Here is a 12233-nt window from a genome sequence, read left to right as displayed (position 1 = left end):
CCAAATTAAATATATTAAAACCAACTGTCTTGAGGAAACTCTGGCTCTCCAAATCCAACACTTTCTGATAGGTTTTTTTGGAATTAAAAGCAGATCGGAAACAGGAAAAGTCTCCCCTGCCCCAACCCATGTCCTGCTCACGGCTGCACAGAATATGGCCAGGGAACTGGCTCAGGAGGACTTGAAGAGCTGCTACAACCAGACATAGGGTTTTGAAGCATCGAGACCATGCTCCCTGCAACACTCCAAGTTTGCAGAGGAAGCGTGTGTGAGCGCCCTACAGCAATCAGCAACCAGCAGCACATCAGTGCCTGAGCGCATGGAAAAGCTCAGCAGGATCTGCATCTACTTAGGTGCCTTTTATTACCATTTGCGTGGGCTGGATGAGTAGTTTACTGGGCGTTTTATTTCATTTGTTTCCCTTAACTTGTATTCGTGTGGATGAAAATGCTGTCAGGGAATTGCAAAGCAGAGAATGAGGCTCTCCTGTCATCGCTTGAACATTATTTAGAGCTCCTGAACATGATGACACTGAAAGGGGAAGTTGGAAGTCTCTCACCAAAGATCAAGCCAGATCAACTCCTAAAGGACTCCCTCTTTATTCTGCTGCAGGAAACCTTTCCAAGATGAATGTGTGTGCAGATGGGTGCATGGGCGCCGCAGCCAAGTTTCCCCATCTCACTCCGACACTAGCACATCTTCCCACTGGTGCAGAGTGTAGATTGACTCCAAAACTCCTTTCCCTTGAGCTGGGAAAGAGCAGGAGCACTCACGAGCATGGTGCAAGCATTGCTGTGCCCAGCTCTCCAGCACTGGCAGCAAGGCTCTCTGCAGCAGGCGCTTCCCCCAGCGAAGAAGGATCTGAACCGCTGGCGGTCAGAGGAGGGATCGGTGGTTTGGGTAGTTTTTAATTCCTTGTGTATATTGGGGCTTTGCCAACTGCCGCAGACAGCTGTCGGATAACCAAATCGCTAGTTGTAGAAACAGCGCAATGTCGACACTGCGGAAATGCTACGGAGAAGCATTCGGGAAGTTAAACGACGGCTGAGATGTTACTGCTGGCACCAGCACAGCCACGCTCTCCAGGTTCTTCTTTTGGGGAAAGGTCTAGTGATTAAGTGCTACTGAGACGAACACTTGCAGAAGCGAGTTTTAAAATTTGCACAAATAAGAATTCCCACTTAGAGCCATTTTTTTCCCCTGTGACACTATGTGAGGTGAGAGGGGAGTAATTTTCACAGCAGGTCCCGCCACGGCTCCAGCACAAAGGCATGTTAAATTAGAGGACAATCACACACCTTTACATTAAACAGTGCCATACCTAGCCACTTAAGCTCAGTACAGAGGCAGCATATTTCACCATAGACTCATGCACAACGAAGGGATCTTACTGATTCTTCTAGTGATGATGCCGTAGGCAAGAAAGATATAGCTAAGAAAAAGATTTGAAAATAAAATACATCCCACAGCCCATCCTGTTTATCTCATTATCCAGGAAAGCTTCAAAGACCCAACATAGCTTCGAGCCTTGCTCTTGATTAACTGACACCCCGTCGAGGAAAAGAAAAAAAAGAACCTGATTCGCAAGACCACGTCACAACCAGCCTGCACAGTTTGAAAACTAAGTATCAAGACTCAGAAAAACTGGAAGAAAACCCAGACCTATTACTGGACCAATACATGCAACGCAAGTTAGCTACGCTCCAGCCAACTCGGCCACCAGCACACGGTTACCAGCCGATATCCCAAAACGCGTTTCCTCCTCTTGGACCAAACAGTAGCAAAGGGCACCGCAGCAGCAAAGGACACTAGCCCAAGGGCACCACTCAGCAGCAATTCGAACGCGTGCATCCAAGTCCCTGAAAAGCAAGTGGGCCTCCAACACAACAGATATGCAAACGGGAACAAAGTAAAAAAAAAAAAAGACATTAATGCCCATCAACAGAAACATATTTTTCTTTGGCAAATAACACCCATTAGCAACTCCAAAGAGAACAATCCCCACTCTTCAGCTCTGAAGGAGTATGTGGGTTTTTTTAGCAGATACAATGTGAAGATTTTACAGAATTCAAGCATTCAACAGGACTAATGTGAAAGATTATTTTGCAATTATCCAAGTAATTTTCTCTCCTCATTGTCCCTGGACCATAAGAGTTTTTAAATGCGAGCAGAAGGATTTATTTATTCATCACAATAATAATACAAGGAAATATTAAATCAATGAATCTCTTTGCATGAAGCATAAAGCTCACATTGCTATTAAGCTTTGTAGCGTCCTGTCACATAAACCACACGCGGTTTGCGTACTTAAATGCTATCTTCCTCTTCTGTTTTTCCCGGTCCTAATTTGTAAAGTATTAGCCTTTCATTTGTCCTCTAAACATGCCTGGATTCAAACACCGCAGTGTTGCTTCTTGTTAGTGGCTTCATGCCTGCACTCTCTTTACGAGGGCACTTGGCAAGTTATATTTTATATTGATTGTCAGCAACGCCCAAGGGAGAAAGTTATGCTGAGATGACAGAAGTCCTGAGATTCAAAAAGAAAAAAAAAAAAAGAACAAAAAAAGTAGTGGAAGAAAATGACCTCATAGGATGGGAGAATTAGCTCCTTTTAAAAGCAGCATTCCCTCTCTCCCCTGCTTTCTCCTGGCACAGCATGGCTTCGGCATGTTGCTCTTTTGTTTTTATAAAAGATTCATCAGGTGAAGTGCAGAAACAGCCACTACTTAGGTATTTATAAGGTGCCAACCATCCTTACAGCGTGACACTGAACAAAGAGCCTAAGCGAAGATTTGTAATACAGAGAGTCGATAGCTCTATGCCCCAAGATTCACGGTAAGCTCCAAATATACAATTATTTTTTCATGGGTGCTAAACACCCAGCACCTGTAAAGATCCCGTGTTTTTACCATTTAGACTCTCCCCAATAGCTCTTGTATTTCCTAACCCTAAGGTCACAGAATGAATTTTGTCACGGTAGCAACTCATCTCACCTAAGCTCACGCATCTGGAGCGATGTCGTCTACCTCTGAACTAGTCAGCAGCCTCCCTTTAAAGTCGGTGGAGAGAAACAGGTGTTTTCTGAATATAATTCAAGGCATTCTCATGTAAACACCTAAAATGGGTCGGATGAGTCACACCTTTAATCTCTCTGTTTCTCCCTGCTGCTAAAAAGTCCAGATCAGGTATACACATCTACAGTCATGTGGGATGAAGGCGGTCTTAGATGTCTAAGCTGAGCTGACATGCTACAGAACAATTACAGCCAACCTCAATACACAGACCTCCCCCTGCAGAAGTCAGGCGATAGTATCCACATCTTTCTTACCATGATTGGGACACCAATGTCTGGCCATAAGAGATCCTCAGAGGGAAGCTTGGGAGAGTTCCACACTACCACCACTTTATTTAAGTAGGGGAGACCGTTGAGCCTCTCCAGGGAGTTCATCAGCACTTCCTCCCGCTCGTAAGTTAACATCACTACTGTGAACTGCTCCCGTGGGACATTTCCACCCAAAGCAGCCTGGAACTCCTTCCCAGAACCACCTGCTCCTCCACCAATTGGTCGAAATCCAGTCCCGGACCCCAAAAATTTTGCTTCTGATGGTAAAACGGGATCGAAGGGAGTATAGGGGAAGAGGTGGAAAGGTCCCGGAGCTGAATTCCAATTCCTGTAGATGTCCATTGCAGTGAGGGTGAAGTTGCGGAGATATTTGGGAGATGCATAGGGTGGTTCTGTTTCCACAGGCCCCAAGTCCAGGTCACCATTGTCTGCCATATTGGGGTCCGTACCAGCAGCTTTGCCAGATCGGTGTGGAATCTCCACAGCAGCTTCTTCTCGGATAGGAGCAGCTGGGATTTGGATTCGAGTCCTTATGATAGCTAAGAGTGTGCTGAACACATTGTCGGAGGTGGAGAAGTAGGTCTCCCATAAGAAGCGGCCTTGCCTCCTCATGGCAAGGAGATCGTTGTCAGAAATGCTTCTCAGAAGAAAGTGCACTTCTGTGATACGTGGCTTTGGTATGATTAAGGCTGCCTCGTTCCACCGGATCACATCATTGTAGGGTAGCTGAACTTGCTCTCCAAGAACCACTGGGATGGCTCCAACTTCCAGAGCCTCAAACAGTCTCATGGCACACCCAGCGGAGATCACTAGATGGGTGTCCCCTGGGGTGATTATCAGTGCAAAAGTAGATAGCTTCAGTAGCTCTAGTCTGTCATCCCTTTCTCCACACAGAGCCCACTCAGTGGGCAGACTTGCCTTAGGCTGGTTCTTACACGTGAACTCCACCAAAACAAAGTCCAACTTGCTGTCCTGAACAGCCTTCAAGGTGGTAATGATCCGATCGTCATAGTCAGCTGGGGCATTGCCTTCTATTTCCTCTTCAAAAGAGCGAACCTCTTGCAAGCTAGATCTGAGAGACTCTATCTTCTCCCCCTGGAAACTGAATAGATATTTACGCTTGACTGGCACCTGGGGTGGGATTTCTAGGAAGTTGGGTTCTGACATAGCATGGACCAGAGGTGATACCACAATATCAAATCCTGGTCGATACTGCACATCGTAAAAGGTGGACTGGGCAATCATGGCACGCCCTGTGCTGATGTTGTAAATAAAATTCTGAGTTTCCGATTTCCTCGATAAATTGATGATGAGATGGTTATGTCCATCAGTCCTCCAATATGGCAAAGAGTGCAACTGTTGCTCTAGTTCAGTAGGTTTTGGCATTATGGGCTCCTGCATTTCCCCCACTAAAATTACATACACGCAAGCAATATTTGCATTTTCAGTAACATAAACATTAGTTCTGACAGTCGCCTCAAAGGCTTGTTTAATTAAAGGGTCTAAGGAACTACCAAAAGGGTAATCATCACTGTTGTAGACATAGACTGGAAAGCCAGACGTCAACGGGCATCGTGAGTAGTCAAAGCAATTGTGTAGCCTGCAGTTCCGGTTGGATTTTGGCAAAGGGAAGGTTGCATCGTCTTTCTCTGGCAGGAGCCGGATTGGCAAGGAGAGCTTTGGCTGGTTCTGGGCCATCAGTTCTTTGTAGGAATGCTCCGTCTGGCTGATGACGTTCTTCAGCTGCAGCAGGTCCTGCTTGGCATTTTCAATGCTCTTTTTGCACGCCTCGATCTTCAAGTTCAGCTTGGCAATCTCACTGTTGAGCTCCTGCCGCTTGGCCTCCAGCTGGAGCAGCTCCTCGCTGACCGACTCACGGATGCGGCACAGGTCTTGCACATGCTTCACCTCGCACAGCTCGTTGCCAGTTCGAGGACCAAAGATGCGCTTGCCAGCGTCATCTGCATCATCGATGGTGGTTAGGTAGTAGTGGGCAATGAGGGGAAAGAAGACAAGGATAATAAAGAGGGTGAAACTAAGCCAGGTGAGCCGGATCCGACTGGACCATCTCAGCACCCACGGCTGGCCTCCATTCCCCACTCCCCCATTCCGCAACATCGTATATCCAGTCATGAGTTCAAGAGTCGGTGCGCACCCAATCACGTTGGATCAGTAGCCATAACCAAAAGAGTTCTTATAGCGAGTCTCTAGAAAGAAATGTTATTGTGCCTGCTTATCGAGCAGCCAATAGAATGGAAATTTCATCTTCCTGTCCTTACGACGGCTTTGCGACAGTCTTTGTGTTGCCACTCCAACTTTTGATCCAGTTCGAATCAATCATGGAACTTCTCACCACCCCCAGCCCAGCCTTGATCTGCGGGTAGCTGTTGCAAGAAGTGTCACAGCGTTGTCATGGTGATATAAAGTCTCAACCGACACAGGAGAAACACAATGGGATCAAGCCAAACTCTACCGCTGCTCTCGACATCCCGCATTACCATCCGATGAATATGCAGAGGCAACAGCCATGGTGGAAAACGAGCCAGGAGAGACTCGTGCAAACATCAGTCTCCCGCATCACCGCTGCGCTGCTGATGCTCTGCCATTCCTACAAGAGAAAAATCGTATATTCAGGCAATGCAAGAAAAAATCACCCCTTAGCATCCTAAGGCTGCTAGTTTTTTAAAAGTAACTGTCCTTTTTACCAAAGAGCAACACTTGTACACGTCTAACACCTCCTGGGTCAGTATCGGTAAACCCGAGAAAGCAATGGGATTCATTAGACACGGCCACACAGCTTTCTCTGGACACTTCTGCTTTTCATCAATGTTATACGCTTCAGTGGCTAGACTAGAAAATAGCAGCCCGTGGATCTGGTTCCCTATTGCTGCCGCTGTCTCGCCGTGAAACTTGGGACAAGCTGCTTAACATGTGCATGCCCCTCTCTCCCCCTGCCCGAAACAGAGACAGGAATGTACACCTGCTTTCTTTACGCGCCTTTCCGCAGCGCGTTGTGACCCTGGGACACAGCAGAGCTGCAAATTTCAGCCGCGTGTCTGAGTGTAATCACTATTGTTCCGGTCCAGCGACTAGAGCTGATGAGCAATTTTTAGACAAAGTGTTTTGCTTTCATTTCCTGCTGGAAAATCTTGATTCGCTGCAACAAAAAGTCGCAAGGGGACGCACCCGTGGCGGCTACAATTACCCCAGCAGGCTGCTTGTACGCAAGATGGGTTTTCTGGCCGCAACTGGAGAAAGGGGACTCCTCTAAACTGGGATGCTGGAGTTAGTATCTGCGCGGTACCACACCACGTGAGCGGCATCAGCTTGCTTAGATATGCTTTTCACTCGGAAAACCCTGCTGCTGCACTGAGTTAATAGATAGCTGGTAGCACGGGCATAAAAATCAAGGACATGGCAAATTTAGCTTTGACTCTGTGCTCTATGCCAACAGACTAGAGATCTGAATCTAGGCCAGATGGGTATGTTGGCCACCAGAACAGTCTCCCTCCCCTTTATCAACCTCCTTCGAGGTACTTAAGTTTCTGCGATATCTGCTCAGCTGGGCTTAGTATCAACTCTTACCCAGCCGCATGAGGAGCGTGACCTGACGGTGATTTCCCCTTCAATTTTTAATTAGGGAGTCATCTGTACCGGTGACAGCCATCTTTTCACTAAATCTATTTAACGCTTCTCTCATCTGCTCATGCAGAATTAGCAGAAAGATGGTAAGGAAGCGAATCGCAGCGAAACCAGAGAAAACTGGCCAAAGCAAACCAGAAATTCACTTTAAAGGAGCAGAGAGAAGTCAGGAACAATTTTCAGCGTAGTATACAAGGGCGTGTCAGAAAATAAACAGAAGATTCAATTTTAACCAGGAAAAATACAATTAAAGGGGAAACAACAAGTGCACTAATAGCCCAGTCAGTCCTAGGCCTATTTCATTACAGGGCCTTTTGTTGTTGGCAAATTAATGCCCCATGATTAAATGGGAATCAGCCCCCAGCCTGACCCACAGCCGAGGAGCAGCACAGCAGTACAAAAACCAAAAATTAAGGCACGTTGTAAATTCATAACGCTGCCTGGCAAACAGCACTGGCGTAAATCTCAGAAAACAGGGAGGATAAAGGGGCTAAAAGGTCAGGAGAAGGCTAAATCAGCTTTCTCAGATCTCGGTAGCTCATGTGGGCAGATGAGGGGGGCCGCGACTCTCCTGGCCGAACGTTTTAATGGTATTCACTGTACACCAGCTTTCACGTGCCCGGGCTGCAAGAGGCGGGCGACGAATGCAAATCCCCGGCTCCTGGGCACGAGGCTGACAGTCGGGCACGGGGAGCCTCGGTGCTAACGGCATCCTTGCATCGTGCCTCTGGGACTGTGGCCACCAGACCAGAAGGGTTTCAGCAGGCACCAGCGCACAAAGCAGCCGATTGACTGCAGGCAAACAAAAAAAAAAATTTTTCTCAAAGTCTTTTTTCTTCTTCTTCTTTTTTAAGGTCTCCCCAGGAAATAAAATCCATGCTGCCTCTGTCTGCACACAAGCCAGCCGGTCAGTCCCTGCAATTTTGACCTTGTCTCGTAGGGGGTGCAAAGAGCCCAGAATTGCCACCAGGTTTCTGCAAACAGCTAGTGAGATGAGAGTCGCTCTGTTAATGCTTTTCCTGGAGGAAATGTCAAAGCACACCCTCACTCAAACATAGATGAATCTGAAAACGGCTTAATTTCAAGACACGCATGGGAAAACAAGCTCTGCTTGTTTTTCGGGGGTGCCATGGGGTAAATGTGGTCAAATATTGCAAGGTGCTGAGCCAACATGGTAGTAACAAGAGATCAAAAACAGGCCAAGAAAGGAAAAGGAAGTGCATGCACACGGGCTGCTTCTCACTGACCTGAGAAAACTGCTTATCCTGCATCTAAATCTTGTTCCACGTTAACTGCTTTACCCATCTGCAAGCCCAAAACAGTGCTGAAAAGGCAAAGTGGCCTCCCTAAAATGGCAACGGGGGTCCTTGAAAGGCTAAATCCAGGCTATCACCCTGCACGTGATCTTCTGCAGCTGCTCTGCCATCTAAGCCTTCCAGGGGCTCCTCCGGTCCTTCCACTTCAGTTGATACAGGACAAACTTTATCCTCTCGACTTAAAACTGTGGGCCATGAATTTAAAAAATCTATATGCTCAGAAACCTGAGGCTGACAAACTAGTCCTGCTGCTAGCTTGGAAGCGACCACACAGGACCCAGCAGAGGCTGGGGAGGGATTGGACATGCACCACGCATGGCTTGCGATCAGTTAAAAGTATCGACTGTCAGGATGAAATATGTGCTGGTGATAAAGAAAGCACTTTAGACACATTTCCAGACTCTTCTTCGTTACTAGGACTTTATTCTTCATCAACTAGATAGAGCCTGCGGTTCTAAACACGTTGTTATTAGGACTTTAAAAAAAAAAAAAAAGCAAAACCTCTCAAACTGCAGTTTTACCAGGAGGGCCCTCAGTGTACTATTTAAGAGCAATAAGCAGCCCTGGGGTAAATTGCTGCTGATTTCCATAGTTACCAAAAAGAAATGTGAAAGGAGGACGGATGCGTCAGTTGCTGGGCTGTCCGGCCAACCCATTCGTCCCACTCCTAAGCGCTACCTAGTCCTTAAACCCAACAGAGCCCCACACAGAGAAACGTTTGCTGACGTTATAACACAATGTTGCTGCCTGCTAGATCTAATTACACATCAAAAGAGAGGCAGGAGAAGCTCTTGGGAAATTAGAAGCTTAATAATTACCACCGCTTCTTCCCAAATGCCAGTCTGATCGACTTCTTTGGCAGGACAGGTTTGCAAAGCGCAGTTTTCCTCCCGCAGCACAGGGCTACGAGACTAAACTGCTGTTCAGGCACAGTGCCACATCGGAGTTCAAATCCAGGGATGTTTTCCTAGACTTCCCTACCTCCGCAGTAAGTGCTAGGGACGTTACGGGCATAGCTGAGCTTCTCCCTCGTTTTGCATTTCTAGTTGAAAGAGCCAGGCTGGTCTGACATGGGGATGCTCGGGAGGCTGTTGCCACCACGGATCTGCAACCGCTGTCACCCCAGTCCTTCTAACCTGTCCTCTTGCTCCTGCCTCGCCAACCGACAGGTCTGCACTGCTATTTTCGCAATGCTGTCATCACAAAAGCGCCTAATTTTCCACTCTTCTGGCTGTTGCGGGGAGGATGACCCAAAATACCCACCTGGGTCACGCAGGCTCTCTCTCCTGATGAACGCCAAAGGCTGTCAGGAAGTGTGTTAGTGGCTCCTTTGCTTTATCCGTCCCGTCTTGAATAGACAGTTCCTATTGCCAAGTCTATTTTTCACCAGCACTAAAAATAAAATCACATACAAATCACCTTTAAAAAAAAAATAACAAAAAGTGAAAACCTTTGTGTTTTGGCTAAATAAAATATAACATTTTCCCCCCGTTCCTTAATGCCAATGAGGAACGGTGTTTTTAAGTGAAACAGAAGAGAAATGAACACAAAATAGCCCTTCAGCAATGGTAACTTCCTCCATCCTAATGTTCCCAAAGAAAAGGATTACATCCCAAATCTCTGATCATTTTGGGAACAGGAGCACGTGGAGGATTTTCTCTTTGCAGTTGAACAGGCAGAATAAATCTATTAGGTGCATGCTTTAAGGTATGGTTGAGAGCAGATCTTTAAAAGAGCCAGATGAAAAATTCACCCTGAAATGCTTTGTGTGCTACAGCCTTCAGGAACATTGCTGGGGATTTGCACCCTCTCGAGAGCTTGCAGGTACTTAGAAATACTCCCAGGCTAAGAACAACACCACTACAGAATCACCCAGAATCGTTTAGGTTGGAAGGGACCTCTGGAGATCATCTAGTCCAACCCCCCTGCTCAACCTGGGTCACCTAGAGCATATTGCCCAGGATCACATCCAGACGGCTTTTGACTGTCTCCAGCGAAGGAGACTCCACTACCTCTCTGGGCAACCTGTTCCAATGCTCTGTCACCCTCACAGTGAAGAAGTTTTTTCTCAGGTTCAGATGGAACTTCCTGCGGTTCCGTTTCTGCCCATTGCCTCTTGTCCTGTTGCTGGGCATCACGGAGAAGAGGCTGGCCTCATCCTCTTGACACTCCCCCTTCACATACTTATACACGTTGATGAGATCCCCTCTCAATCTTCTCTTCTCCGGGCTAAACAGGCCCAGCTCTTGCAGTCTTTCTTCCTAGGAGAGGTGCTCCAGCCCTCTAATCATCTTTGTAGCCCTCCGCTGCACTCTCTCCAGTAATGCCATGTCTCTCTTGCACTGGGGAGCCCAGAACTGGACACAGGACTCCACATGTGGCCTCCCCAGGGCTGAGGAGAGGGGCAGGATCACCTCCCTCCACCTGCTGGCAACACTCTGCCTAAGGCACCCCAGCGTACCACTGACCTTCTTGGTCACAAAGGCACACTGCTGCCTCATGCTTAACTTGTTGTCTACCAGCACTCCCACGTCCTTCCCTGCAGAGATGCTTTCCAGCAGGTCAACCCCCAGCCTGTCCTGCTGCATGGCGTTATTCCTCCCCAGGGGCAGCACCCTGCACTTGCCTTTGTGGAACTTCAGGAGGTTTCTCTCTGCCCACCTCTCCAGCCTGTCCAGGTCCCTCGGAATGGCAGCACAGCCTTCTGGTGTGCCAGCCCCTCCTCCCAGTTTAGTATCATCAGCAAACTTGCTGAGAGTGCACTCTGTGCCTTTATCCAGGTCATTGATGTATACCTTGAGCAAGACCGGACCCAGGACTGACCCCTGGGGCACACCGCTAGCTGCAGGCCTCCAACTTGACTCTGCACCACTGACCGCAACCCTCTGAGCTCTGCCACCTAGCCAGTTCTCAGTCCACCTCACTGTCCACTCGTCTAGCCCACACTTCCTGAGCTTCCCTAGGAGGATGTGATGGGAGACAGTGTCCAAAGCCTTGTTGAAGTCCAGGGAGACAACATCCACTGCTCTCCCCTCACCTACCCAGCCAGTCATTCCATCAGAGAAGGCTGTCAGATTGGTCAAGCACGATTTCCCTTTGGTGAATCCGTGCTGACTACTCCCGATCACCTTCTTGTCCTCCAGATGCTTAGTGAGGACCTCCAGGAGGAGCTGTTCCATTACCTTTCCAGGGATGGAGGGGAGGCTGACAGGCCTGTAGTTTCCTGGCTCCTCCTCCTTGCCCTTTTGGAAGACTGGGGTGACATTGGCTTTCTTCAACAGGTAAAAGGTTTTGTAATCTGTAAATTCAGGGGATAAACTGCATCCCCTGCTTTGACAAGCTTTCATCCAAACGAGGAAACATTTACCATGCCTGGAGCTCCCTGAAAGCCAAACCTGACATTTTACTTCTCCATCTCAAAGATCATTTCCAGAAGGGAATCCAGGCTATCATCTGCAGGGCCAGCGTGGCCAGGGCTCCTGGACGCTGTGGCTGAGCTGCTTCACCAGGTCTTCACATGCCCTTTGCAGGCAACAGAGCTCCTGCATGTGGAAAACAGGCCCTGCAGCTCATCTGGGCAGCAGAAAGAGTTATGGAGACAAATCTCATCTGAATAGAAGGTGTAGGAACTTCCAAGAACTTTTCTGACTTCCTCTCCTTTGCAGAGCCTCCATCAATTTGAACTGCAAGAATAGGACAGACCCTGTGATCAGAGAGGTGTCTGGGGTGGTTTGGAAGAGGGATTGGAAGCCAAGGCCTTTGAAAGCCCCTTTCCATTCCCCCTTCTGGGTGGCGAAGGGCGCTTGGTGCCGTAGCCACTGCCGCCCTTCAAGGATGGCAGCCCTTGACGCGAGCTCTCCACCTCTGAGCTGCTCGGTGCCAGGACCTGCAGACCGCCTGAGCATGAAACAAGTGGATTGGTCTGCTTCAGC

At 48.1% G+C, this 12233-nt stretch overlaps 1 protein-coding gene across 42 annotated transcripts in view; it reads right to left on the bottom strand.

Moving 5' to 3' along the window:
* Window positions 1–12233, bottom strand: part of EXTL3 (exostosin like glycosyltransferase 3) — a 151846-nt gene that overhangs the window by 26263 nt on the left and 113350 nt on the right. For 36 of the 42 annotated variants that reach the window (XM_068936798.1, XM_068936814.1, XM_068936792.1 and 33 more), the window contains 2 exons: window positions 9565–9693; window positions 3329–5951 (listed from right to left, as the gene is read on the bottom strand). In XM_068936798.1, the coding sequence (XP_068792899.1) occupies window positions 3329–5476 (2148 nt within the window). In that variant the 5' untranslated portion in view covers window positions 5477–5951; window positions 9565–9693. The remainder of the gene's footprint in view (window positions 1–3328; window positions 5952–9564; window positions 9694–12233) is intronic. The other 6 variants (XM_068936819.1, XM_068936820.1, XM_068936793.1 and 3 more) reach the window with 1 other exon arrangement.

The sequence above is a fragment of the Struthio camelus genome, chromosome 3 (genome assembly GCF_040807025.1).
Source record: "Struthio camelus isolate bStrCam1 chromosome 3, bStrCam1.hap1, whole genome shotgun sequence".
Classification (NCBI taxonomy): Eukaryota; Metazoa; Chordata; class Aves; order Struthioniformes; family Struthionidae; genus Struthio; species Struthio camelus.
Note: the sequence above shows the minus strand (reverse complement) of the source record. Positions and strands in the feature narration are given on the sequence as shown.